Raw genomic sequence first — 13392 nt, 5'->3', positions numbered from 1 at the left:
TTTTTTTTGCAAGTTAGCTATCTGTCCTTATTTCGGCCTAGAATTGTAAAAAAAAAAAAAAAAAAAAAAAGAGAAATTCTGTTCACATGCAATGTTTGCTGAGAATTGAAGCTGTAACCTGTGGTCAAAAAGAGCTGTTGTGTGACTGATCTGGCAGTGTGGCTGACCTGCTTTGACTGTTGGCTGACTGTGAGCTCTGAGTTCCAGAACTCTGCTAGCGTTGTTGCATTAAACCTTTGATACTGAGGTCACCACAGCATGAGTAAATAGGGTCACTTTCACTCTATTCTGTAAATAGATCCTTGGATTCATCTGTTCCTCACTGAATCAGAGCTGTTTTTTAAGCATGTGTGGTTTTGCATGGCTGCATAGGTTCTGAATGGAGCTTCCATGTATCTGTTACTCTCACCACAGTAACCAAGTGCCTCATCTCAGCAAAAGATAAGCAAAATTCAGTTTTGATTAAAAATAAATATTATTAGAATTGTCTGTTACTGTCTAGTATGATTCATCTGGAAAATAGAAGTAGTCCAGACAGCTACACGTCCCAGCTTGAATTTGTGTAATCTGAGGAAAGCAAATCTTTTCTTCCTGCTGGGTGAGAAGTTTAATCTCTGCAATCACGTCTCTTGCAGTTACACTACTGTTGTGATGAATAACATTTAAGCCCCTTTCACACTGCACGTCGGACCCGCAATATTCCCGTAACATTGCCTGGTCGCCTTCTGTGTGAAAGCAACCACGTCCCGGAATTGATTACCGAATCGAAACCGGGTCTGGGACATAGTAACATTGCGGTAATCGATCCGGAACGAGCGCTGTGTGAACAAAAGCCAGATCTAATTCGGTATCGAAGTGATGACGCGCGACTCTTTTACCGGCTGTTTTGAAGGAAGATCAACATTTGCGACGAAAACACATGTGCAAACTGTAATGAAGCAGAGATCAGTTAGTTCCTCACTTTCCGCGCTGAAGCAGAGATCGTTTGCTTGCTTCACTTAAAGTATAATGTGCCAAGCGTTGTCGACTCGTACATTACACGTCACGCGCTGATGTCACTTGTCGTTACGGGATCTTCAGGGGTTGTGTGTGAAAGCACGCACATATACCGGGTCGTACACAGTGTAAGGCAATCACAGAAGAATGAGAGCACTAAGTTCTAGGGCTGTCAAAATGGCTGAAAAACTAAATTTGATTTTTTTACTTATTATCAAAATTCTAACTTAGAATGCATAATTTCAGTTAGGGTGAAAGATCTTTTAGCTTCTCTCCTGAGGCCACAAGTGGGTGCATCGAGCAAGATATTACCAATTATAATTAAGTCACTTAAACAACTATAAACAAAACAGCGTCATGTATTTATGCATAGTTTAATACAAAGGGTGGAAAACCAATTACACGGAGTACATTTTTCATTTAAAAACATGACAGGCAGTGGGATGGGGAAAAACCCACCTTATAGTCGTTTTAAAAAAGTTGAACTTGCTCTCTTGTGCAACACGCGAGTGCAACAGTGATAGAAAATGCACAAAATATGCGTTCTGTGTGACTGGCTTGGTTTAAGTTTTGATGTAAACCAGATCTTCTCCAACATTGATGTTCTGTTTTTCCGCAATATTTTGAAAGAACATTGCAGCAACGCTGCATCTAGTGGCTTCAACTGGATAGGCTAACAAAAAAAATTATAATGCAATGACACTTACATTGTCATCGCATCTCATGCGCCACTGATAAATGCCAAAATATACTTAGGCTGTCCGTGTCCATGCACTGTCTGCATTGTCATTTTAGTCAGCGAGGGCTCCCCGCGTGCTGGCAATTTTTGACACCTCGCGGACTGTTCGTGTACAACAGGTGAAATAATGAGCCCTACTAAGGTCACACTAAAGCGCTAAAAGGCTACAAATAGCATATTTCAGCAACATTATTACGGCCAATACCCACATTAGATTGCAATATGAAGTTATTAAAAACAGTAGTGATTTAAAGCGAGTTTTGATTAAAGTAGTCTAAATCTTTTAAACTGTCTTGATTAGCATGATGCTACAGTGTGCATGAATGGTCAAATAGCATGCATTTTCGGTCATGTAATGTTAACGGAGATCTTTTCCGAAACGCAGTGGAAATGCCAGTATGGATGAGGATTATTTTCATTTTAAAACAAAAAAACAAGACATTTTTATTAAAGTCTCTCCTGGAAGATTTTTAGAATTTTTTTATTACTGATTTAACTGAAAGATTGTATATTTTCATCACTACTGTAGTTGTTTCTTGAATGCTTTTGAATAATGATTGTTTCTTAAGAAAATGTTATGTTGTTGTAAATTATGTATTGAAATGATATTGTTAATGTTCTTATAATCAGATAGAATGGTTAAAGGAATTAATGTATACAGAAAGTATTATAATGTTTTTATATTATTAGTAATAGAAAAGCAAACATTATAATACTTTCTTGTTTGCCTTCAGCATTAAGCAAACATGCATAGTAACGGGAGGAGCCAACAACTGACACACTGGGCTTGGCCTCACGCCTCGGAGAGCCTTTTATAAACAGAAAATAAAGAGGGAATACAAATGGCCAAAGGGGGAAAGTGTCCAAAATAAACAGGGGATCTGGAGTCCTCGTCGTGCTGCGGGCTTCGTATGGGTCAGGCAGTGTTCATGGAGGAAGAGTCCAGGTAAGGGGCGGAGTCCATCAGCCGCACGCGCTCCCCTCTTCGGTCCAGGGAGCGAGGGGTGGCGGCCTCTTCAAGTGGTCACATCCTGCTCGTCTGCCGCAGCGCTTGCAGATGATGGACGGCCTGGCATCCTGGCCATGTAAACAGGTGTGGTTCTCATCCGGATCATGGGTCCAGCAGCTCACGTCTCAACGCACGCTGCTGGACCCACGAGGACACCAGTGTGCATGCTCGGGAAAAGACTGGTCTCTTGAGGAGAGGTGCGTTGGGCTTTTAAATGGCGGCGGTGATGAGGCTCCATTTACATCAGGTGTGCCCCATCACACGCCGCCAGCCCTGACTAGCCCTGACTCGTCCAGCGTCCCTCCTCTCACACACACCCACTCCTGTTGGGAGCCTGGTGAAGGGTGCCGATTTAGGACAGTGTGCCGATGATAATCAGGGTGGAGGCAGCTGACTCGTCGCACAATTTATATAGTTTAAACAAATCTTTGAATGACTAATAAATATTTAATTTCACAAACCTTGCAAACTTAGTCGAATCATGCTGTGAGATCTTGTGAAGTGTGCATATGTATCCAGCATGATCGCATGTTCTCTGTGTGATGGTCGGTCGGTGCGAATTAAATGCTTTAAAATTTAAACTCGTGATTTCAAATTATGCTGCACTTTATGCATTTGCCCACTGACACATTCATGCCATTTTCATGATGTAACATTTACAATTCAAGTAAAATGATTGTTACCCTTGCTTCATTTGAAAAATATGATTCTCAATGAACACAAACTTCCCAGAATACTGAGTGCCCTGTAGGTTACAGTGTTTACTTCATTTTCAATGATATTTTGTTTGTAAAAAATACTTTGTCATCTAAATGATAAATGTTTATTTTACAAATTTATTTTTTTAATCCATTGTCATATAAAAAAATAAAAGGCTTTATATTGGTTATCAGACCCACTGCTTTCCAAAAATCGGCATCGGCTGTAAATAACTAAACAAAAATTTTTTTCGGTCAATCACTACTTATAAGCTCACTCATGTTGACTAGATTATTCACTTAGGAATCGAAATTCATTATTGAACGACAAGATATTTTTAGATGGTATCGAGGCAATTCGGTCAGTGCCTAAAAAAGTATAATTTTCGATACCCAGCCCTATATTTAGATGCTTTATTATAATGTTTTTTTTTTTTTTACTTTTATCAGCGTGAAACATTTAAAATAGAAAGCTATTAAACTTGTTATTAAGAGGACAAAACTGAAGTTTATCTTTCAAACCTGATTTTCACATGTAGTTCTATAATTTTATATTTTGTCATGTATTCTGAGTTTTCTTTTTCTTTTAAAAATCACACCGGTCATATGATTTGTTCTTAAACGGGACACAATGTGTTAGGTATAATATACAGCCGGTCGAAATCATAAAACAAACCCTCATTGGGCGATTTTCCACTTTTTTTTTTTCTACGCCTACTGAACAAATAAATGGCCATAAAATGTTGTACCATGGCAAATTGATCAAATATGCAGCTTAACTCTCAATAATAAAATTTTGCCTGCAGAATTTGATTCACCAGCAGTTTGATTTACCTCAGCAATGAAGCAGCACTGCACTACTTTCATAGAGCCGTGTAAAATATCTTTTTCTTTATAGCATTGCAGGATACACTCCTATAGCAGTAAAACAGCGCTACACAGCCAATTGAATTATCTGGGCTGCAGTTTGTTGATTTTCAGAAGCTACACCCACTTTATGGTTGAAGGGCCAAGAATCTCTACATGTTTATTTCACTCAGAGTTTGTTTTTAATAGAAATGTCTATTGAGCACTAAGACTAAATCTTCCACATTTTGTATTCACCCTGCAGTGGGTGTTTTTGGACCGTACGTGAGTAGTTTTTTCTCTCTCTAATCTTCATGTCCAAAGCAGCACTTGGTATGCCTTTACAGCTTTGACGGAGTGTGAAGGGATGCTTAATGTTAGCTTATGCATTTAAGCTTTAGCGATCACACTTATTAATGAAGCTTTTAAAAGATGTTTCAGTGTTTCTTTTGTGCTGAAACCCCCAAAAATGTGTTTTTCATGGTTTTCAATCGGTCTTGTGTACCTACTATGATTTTTTTTCTCTGTCTCTGCAGACGGTGGCCTGAGCCATGGGGGCGTTTTTAGATAAGCCCAAAACAGAGAAATACAATGCGCACGGGAATGGGAACGGCCTGCGTTTTGCCCTCAGCAGCATGCAAGGATGGAGAGTGGAGATGGAGGATGCACACACTGCAGCCGTAGGCCTCCCACATGGCCTGGACGACTGGTCCTTCTTCGCTGTCTATGATGGGCATGCCGGCTCGCGTGTCGCTAACTACTGTTCCAAACACCTGTTGGAACATATCGTCGCTGCGGGGTCAGCAGATGAACTGCGGAAGGCTGGAGCTTCGGCACCCGAGACACCAGCCATAGAAGCGGTGAAGAGAGGTATCCGTGCCGGCTTCCTGAGGATTGATGAACACATGCGCAGCTTCACAGACCTGCGAAATGGCATGGACCGCAGCGGTTCTACTGCTGTGGCTGTGCTGCTCTCCCCAGAACATCTGTACTTCATTAACTGTGGGGACTCACGTGCCCTTCTCTGCCGCAACGCGCACGTCTGCTTCTCCACGCTGGACCATAAGCCCTGCGACCCACGGGAGAAGGAGCGTATACAGAATGCAGGTGGCTCTGTAATGATCCAGAGGGTTAACGGATCGCTGGCTGTATCCCGAGCACTGGGTGACTATGACTACAAGTGTGTAGAGGGCAAGGGCCCCACAGAGCAGCTCGTGTCACCAGAGCCTGAAGTATTCGAAATCGCTCGGTCAGATGCGGAGGATGAATTTGTGGTGCTGGCGTGTGATGGTATTTGGGATGTGATGAGCAATGAGGAGCTGTGTGCCTTTGTGCGATCGAGGCTGGAGGTGACAGATGACCTAGAGAGAGAGTGCAATGAGGTTGTAGATACCTGTCTACATAAGGTACTGTTTCTTACTCTCACTTGAATGACAGCTTTCTACTTGGCATGAATGTTTTATCCTCAGGTGAGATTATTTAGTTTTTTCTTCTTTTTCTCCTTTAGGGAAGTCGAGATAATATGAGTATTGTATTAGTCTGTTTGCCACATGCACCCCAGGAGTCAGAGGAGGCGGTAAAGAGAGATGCGGAGTTGGACAAGTACCTTGAGTCACGTGTGGAAGGTGAGGAACAGAAGAACTCATTAGCCGGCCAGTTGATGCCTAGTTTGTCCACCATTTTTTGGACCGTTTTTTTTAGTCTTTTTTCGGCCGTTTTTTTCTGAAGTGCTCCCGCGTGCACAGGCTGCACTGTAATCATTCACTATCATGTCATCTGTGTGCAGGACACGGGCAGCCGATCAGCACTGGAAGTGCAGAGCTATAGGTCTGAGGCACAGATAGCAGGAAGAGGACTGCACAAAATTAGAGTCCCTTTTCAGGGTGCACTGAAGTTCGCGCCCTGCACACACAGAGACAGTGAAGGGATGTGCAATTCAACTTCTCACGTGTTAGATGAGAAACGAAACGGACTAAACCGTGACAAAGCTGATTTTTTTTTTTTTTGTAAAGTAGAACTTGCATACATGTTTGAAAAGCCAGAAGTAAACGTCAGTTCTGTATAGGATGATTATTTTTATTTTACCTTAAAATTATATCGACTGAATTTGATTTTAAACTGAAAAAGTGTTTCATTCATTCAATTAAAAAAATTTAGGGTAATGATTCACATCTATATCTTTTAACTTGAGACAATAGTTATTTATTTTTCATTGGCTCAAGTAAAAAAAAGATACATGGGAATCATTATCTTAATTTTTTTTTTAAATGTATTGGATGAATGAATGCCATCTTTGTTTTATTCGCACCAACATTATTTGATTTTAACATTTTGGAATAATATTTAAATAGCATACTTTTATTTAGTCTCGCTGGTAAAGACCTTGTTTTAAATGTAAAACCAAATTTAAAAACTAAAATACTGAATGCTGATGCTGATTATGTGTTGATTTAGGTGTTTGGACTGTAGAACTATGCAGTTATTGCCTTTAATTTTACATGGTTAAAGTTAATCTTTTAATTTAAGGCCAGTTCTCTGTAGTTTCAACCCAATTCAAAAACAAAAGCTAAATGCTGGTGTCTGTAACATCTATGTTTGTATTGAATGTAGTCTGCTTACTGTGCAGATACTGCCGTTAATTTCAGATGGTTACTGTTATTGCTTTCAATAGCCAAAAGCCAGTTTGGCCTATTAAATACCAAATAAACATCTAGTTTATGCACACTTTCCTTCTTTCTTGTTTGTTGCTTAAAGATTTAAAATCGGTTTCGGAATCGGCCAGTTTGCATGTAAAAATAAAATCGGTAACTGAATCGGCCATGAAAAATCATGATCGTGTATCCCTAATATATATATATATATATATATATTTCAGTGTTTCCTACACAACTTTCCTTCAGCAATGCTCAATCTCAATTCCATTCGATTTGCTGCAAGCATTTACGGAGAAACAAACATACAGTGCAACCGGTGTATTAAAATTCAAAAACAAATAATTCAAAAAGAATTATAGCATTTTATTAAAGAGAAATGTCCCATTCCCCCACACCTTTTCTTCTCTGGTCTTAAACATGCTATCCTGTCTCCACCCCTTTAATCTTTCTCTCTTCCTAGTTTATTATCTCTCGAAAGCCTGACACTTTTTCTTTTTGCTTTTTTTCCCCCCATTGGCCTTTCCTTGCTGTTTTGTACATTGGATATATTCTGGCAAGTGGTTGTCGGTTTTGTGGGGATTTGGGGGTTATGTAAACTCTTAGCCTTGAGCTTTGGGCGAAGGTTTGTTTAACGTTGTTGTAATGTTTGGCTGGGTGCTGAGAGGGCCTGAGGGAGTCATCGGCACTGCTGCTCTGGTGAGGAATGTGCTGGCTGAACATCTAACTGGCAACAGGCCCAGAGCGGCCCAGAGCAGCCCAACTGGGCCACAGGCTTTCCTTCCAGAGTCCCACTCTTGCCTCTGTGTTTTTGTTGTTTTTTTCTTTAAGTCTTTATCTCCCATTTTTCTTTTTAAATATAATACCAGTTAACTCCAATTCTCTACACTAGCAGTATCCACAATGCATTGCTCATATCTTCATACAGATAAAGTAGTTCACATATACACCAAGTTGTCCCGCATGCATTGTAGTGTTCCATTAAATGGAGCAGTCAAATACTTATTTAGCAAGCTTTAACCTGTGCTTTATTCTTTCTGTTTCCTAATCAGAGCTCATATTGAAAGCAGGGGAAGACGGTGTGCCTGAGCTGGCGCATGTCATGAGCAGCCTGTCCCAAGAAAGCATCCCCAGTCTCCCACCAGGGGGCGGCCTGGCCAGCAAGTACGTAATTATCATGGTTACAAACCACACAGAGGCTCACATCTGCACAAACATGTTTATGGGACACAGGGTAAAGAGTCTAATATTCAAGGATCTGGAATGCTAACAAAGTTTGCTGATTTAGTCCCAAGTAGACTTGGCCCAGAATCCAGCTTGTCCTGCTTGAATCTTTATCTTTAACCTTTAAACCCTGTATTCCAGTTTACTCAAAGATCTTAAAATTTTTTTCTAATATCTTGGCTGTTGTGTTTCTTTACAGACACAGTGTTATTGAAGCAGTGTACAACCGTTTGAACCCCCAAAGAGAAGAGGATGGTGTGAGTATGAATAGAGAGCTTTTTAGGTGTTGAACATCCTGGTATGGCGACAGCAGTACATTTAGCCCCTGGTCTTACCATTAAAAATGTAGAAATGTCAACTTCCCCTTGATGTATTGGACTCATCTCATCATGAGACATAGCCTTGTTCTGCAACCTGCTCACTTTACCCATTTATACCTGGTATTAACATCCATCATCTGCAAATCACTTAGTGTTACTTTCTCAATACCGAGTGTTTGCTCTCTCCACCCCACTCGCCTGCTTCCCTCCTTTATTTACTGCTGATTGTGAAACATCCTGCTCAAATCACAGGTGTAATGAACTCATTCAAATGATCCTCTGCCCCAAAGCACAGCGGTTGAGATCGCCATATCACGAACGCTCCTAATACTTCCCAACAAGGTGATGAACTGAGATCTATCAGCCTGTAACCAATAAGACCAATAAGACTTGATTAGTGAGCACCCAAGCATGTTATTTTATTACCTTTTTATGCTGTCATGAACTCTTTAGCGATGTCTCATGATGATGATGCCGCTGCTTAATGTGTGATCTTGCAAAAGTGAACTAGGGTTTCATGTTGTAAAGCCTGCATTTGTTGACCTGTGCTGTTGTTTGTACCTATGAACATGAACGTGTGTGCGTGTGAGAGAGAGAGAGAGAGAGAGAGAGAGATTGTGTTCTCTACGATCTTGGACTCTTCTCATTAGGGTTGTCACGATACCAAAATGTCAGTAGCCTATATCAGAGGCAGAGAGATTTCAGGATTCTTGATACCACTTTTGATACCAAAGTAAAATCTAATTTAAGTAATATACTTAAAAAAATAAATGTAACAAATTAAATTAAAACAATGGAATGTGCTCTACCTTTAAGTTTGGGGTCTGTAATGCGTTTTTTTTGTCCCAAGAAATTGTGCTTTTTTATTACTTATATGTAATTTGATGACACAGTAAATACATTTATAATGTTACAAAAGTTTTCTATTTCAAATAAATGCAGTTTTTGTGAGCTCAAAAGTATCACAGTTTCCACAAAAATATTAAGCTGCATAACTGTTGTCAACAACGATGGTAATCAAAAAAGTTTATTGATCAGTAAATCAGCATATTAGAATGATTTCTGACGGATTATGAGACTGGAGTAGATGCTGCTGAAAGAAGGACATTTGAAAATATATTAAAATAGAGAAGTTTATTTAAACTGTAATAATACTTGTAAAAATATTGCTGTTTTGACTGTATTTTTATCAAATAATCGCAGCTTTGGTAAGTAAAAGACGTTACAATGTCTTCTCAACCCCAAATTTTAAATAGTATGGTCACGTATAAAAAAATATCTCAAAGAAAGTCTAGTATTTCCAAGCAATCATTCTAGTTATCATAAAGAAACTAATGAAAGGATAGATTTGTTTTATTAACGTAAAACCAGTTCTGTTTGACAGCATTTATATTTAATTTTCAGTATCATCTTGGTGCTTTTGACATCCCTAGTTCTCTTCAGTCAGTGATGTTTTGTTGGCTTGTCGAGATGAGTAGACGAGATCCTTGTTTCTCAGTGATAGCCAGTGACAGTGTGTAGTGTGTAGTCCACCCCTCATTTTTTATAGAACCATAACCTGTTTTTCACAGCAAGATGAACCGTTTTTAAGTTATATAACTGCTGTAATTGATATTCTTGATCAAATGTATAAAGCAAGGATTGTATTCGTAAGAACAAACATATTAAGGCACATTAAGAGGATACTACAAATTAATAGAAATAATGATGTGTGTTCACCCTTTGATTAATGCAGCCCAGCTGTTTCATTTGGTAAGTTGATTACTAATTGATACTAATGTTTTCTGCAGAAAGATTGACTGTTGAACATTTTTGAACAGTTTGTTTGAACATTTTGGTGGAAAATCACCAGATCTACCCCATATGTACTGATCTTATGAATGCATCAGAAGAGGGAATTTTGCATGTATTTAGTTGCTGGTTTTGTGGCTGGTTGCAGTGTGACCAAACTCAAAGTATAGTTATATTATACTCTACTTGTTAAATATTCAAAGCCCTGTAGATTATTCTTGTTTTTTTCCCCCCTTTTTTTTCATTACCAAAGCAACCATGTTACTGTCAATTAATGCAGATGACTTGCACTTACTGTCAAGAAATGGCTTACTTGGATGTGTCTTTGAAAAGTAATCATATTAGGGACCAACATATTACTCTCTAATCTCTAATTAGCCATTTTACAAGGGTCTGGATCAGTTTTCCACAATCTTTCATGTTGATGCTTTGCACATGCATATTTCTTTTCTTTGATGCAGATGTCTGCTGGGAAGGAAGAGTAGAAAATAACATAATGGTAGAGGAAAAGGAAAAAAATTAAGAATCCAAAAACTGATAATCCCATTGCCTTTCCTTCTCTGAATTGTGTCTGTGCCTTGTATAACAGTTTATTATGTGATCTCGAGTGAAGAAATTATTAAATCTACTGCAAATAAAACAAGAACGGCACCATTCTGGTTTCAGGGTTGAGTAATCATTGTAATGGTTAGCTGTAATGGAGCATTTGGGAGACCAGGGACAATGCATTTTTTTTGCATCACAAAAAGGTTGGGGGCAATTGTGAAATTAAAATGAGATTGTTTTAAATGTGTAATGTTCATTTTTAATTTGTAGTTTAAAGGTTTAGGACTTGATAGACATTAAAATATATCGTTGAGAGAACATATACTTTGCTGAATAATTGTTTGTACATCCTGAAACATTCAATGTATATTTTAATAAAAAGGATTTGACCTGTGCTAAATAATGTTTCTGTAGGTCCAAGTTTAGATTTTTTTTTTCTCAGTATGCATTTAGTAAGAATGCATTTATTTGATCAAAAATACAAATAAAACAGTAATATTGTGAAATTACGATTTAAAATAACTGTTTTATATTTTAATGTAATTTATTATTGATGGTAAAGCCAAATTTTCAGCAGCCAATGATCCTTCAATGATATTATCTTCAATTATGAAAACAGTTGTGCTGCTTAATACACACACACACACACACACACACACACACACACACACACACACATATATATAAATGATTGTTTGATTGATGAACAGAAAGTTTAAAATAACAGCATTTATTTGCTAGAATCTTTTGTGACATTGTTTTTACCTGTCTCTTTTAAACAATAATGCATCCTTGATTTATGAAAAAAAACAATAAAATCAAACCACAAACATTTAACCAGTAGTGTATTTAATAATTAAATTAGTCAAAGATGAGTGCCTTTGCCTGCTGATGGTCTTCTCTTTGTGGTGTTTCTCTGCAGAGTGCTGCTGACCTGGAGGACCCGTGGTAGTCGTCCCACCGGAGGAAAGAGCACCTTTTCTACACAAGACATTAGTCATGTTTCTTTTGTTCCAGTGAAACCAAGAGATTCAACGGACATTCTTTCAAGAGTCACAACACAACGGAGAAACAGTACAACCAAAAGCATTACAAACATACTTTTTTCTATTATATGAGGGAAAGAATGGAGTTCCAGTTTTAAAAACAAACTTAAACACAACAATAACAAAATACATCATACAATAAAAAAACTCTTTTTCTCACTTTTTTGTGGTGGCTGTGGGTGTTCTTTTTGAAACGGAGGATGTTTTGGGAGATGGACCCACGTACGTGCTGTGGTGCCTTTTCAAGTCATCTGCGAATTCAAGAGAGGTTTGTTAACGCCAGATGCCCTGGGGCCAGGATACAGTTGAGAAACTTGGCTACGTGAGACCACTGCAGCCCTTGGTATGGGGTTATGGATCATCACTGGCTTTAATTGAGGATATATTGACTGATGAATGCGTGTGGATCATGTTTTAAAGAATTGCTCCATTACTACATAGCCTGCGTGGAAAGCTTGTCGGCCTTTTGCATCTTTCCTTTCACATGCACTGACTGACCTTTAGGTAGAACCTCGGACTCGACTCTGCTTCGTTTTGCAGGTTATCACTTGATTGGTTGTTATAAGCTTTTTAATCCTGCTGTTTCAGAGAATATAGAATATATAGAGAGAAATATATATAAATTCATATATATATTTTTTATTTTTCCCAAGTTTGACGTTCTTTGTGGCTTAACATGTGAAGCAATAGAGTTGTGTTGGTGGTGACCGATGAGCGTGCCACATTGTGTGAATTACTTTAGACACACTGAGATATGTTGATGTACTTGTGTAACCCAGACCCCCAAGAACTGTGGGTGATGTTGGCTAAAAGGGATTGTAAGTACCCACCAAAGCCACGCAGCTTCTCTCAGCTCCCCATCTGTATTATATCTCTGTCTTCTTCCGTATCAGCCCTCACTTTCACAATGCAGATGTGAACTTACAGCAACCTGCCTTCTTTTTTTTCCCCTCAAGAGTATATTGTGAAGTGGTGTTTTTTGTTTTGGTTAGCCGATCATAAAAATACTAGCTTTGTGATGAATTCACAGAATATTTTCTGGTTCATCATGCAAGTGTAATGTTGGTTTTGCTAATATATATATTTTCAGCAGTAAATGGACTATAGTACTCACTGGCCTCAGAACCTGAAAGGTGATGTTAAGCAGAACAATAAAGATTCAGGAAAAGCAGTCTTGCTCCTCATGTTTAATCACATTGGAAAAGGCCTGGACGGCAAGAAATTGTCTGACTGAACGTAAAGCAGACCGCTGCTGGTTGATTTGTTTTTGTGTGCATTTTAGGAGGTGATAGTGCAATAATAGACTGAAATTATTTCAAATTATGGTTCTCTTAGTGAAAGTTTGGCCATAAAATACAAAAATATGTATGTATAGATGTTGTGATCTGTATTTCTGAGTAAACAAAGCTGAATATACAGTGCTGATCTACATGACCTGTTAAGTGACAACAGATTTGATGTCTCTAGCAAAAGTTGGCAAATGTAATGATTATTTAATCAAAGCAATCATTCAATCAGCCTTGGAC

The 13392-nt window shown here is 38.6% G+C and overlaps 1 protein-coding gene across 3 annotated transcripts in view; it reads left to right on the top strand.

Moving 5' to 3' along the window:
* Nucleotides 1–13037, top strand: part of ppm1ba (protein phosphatase, Mg2+/Mn2+ dependent, 1Ba) — a 32741-nt gene extending 19704 nt beyond the window's left edge. For 2 of the 3 annotated variants that reach the window (XM_026278654.1, XM_026278655.1), the window contains exons 2-6: nucleotides 4825–5694; nucleotides 5796–5913; nucleotides 7992–8103; nucleotides 8363–8420; nucleotides 11743–13037. In XM_026278654.1, the coding sequence (XP_026134439.1) occupies nucleotides 4840–5694; nucleotides 5796–5913; nucleotides 7992–8103; nucleotides 8363–8420; nucleotides 11743–11772 (1173 nt within the window). In that variant the 5' untranslated portion in view covers nucleotides 4825–4839 and the 3' untranslated portion in view covers nucleotides 11773–13037. Of the gene's footprint in view, nucleotides 1–4824; nucleotides 5695–5795; nucleotides 5914–6074; nucleotides 6292–7991; nucleotides 8104–8362; nucleotides 8421–11742 lie in introns of those variants that run through there. The other variant, XM_026278656.1, reaches the window with a different exon arrangement.
* Nucleotides 13038–13392: the final 355 nt, after the last annotated feature.

Source organism: Carassius auratus, chromosome 13 (genome assembly GCF_003368295.1).
Source record: "Carassius auratus strain Wakin chromosome 13, ASM336829v1, whole genome shotgun sequence".
Lineage (NCBI taxonomy): Eukaryota > Metazoa > Chordata > Actinopteri > Cypriniformes > Cyprinidae > Carassius > Carassius auratus.
This window is presented reverse-complemented; position numbering and strand designations above follow the sequence as displayed.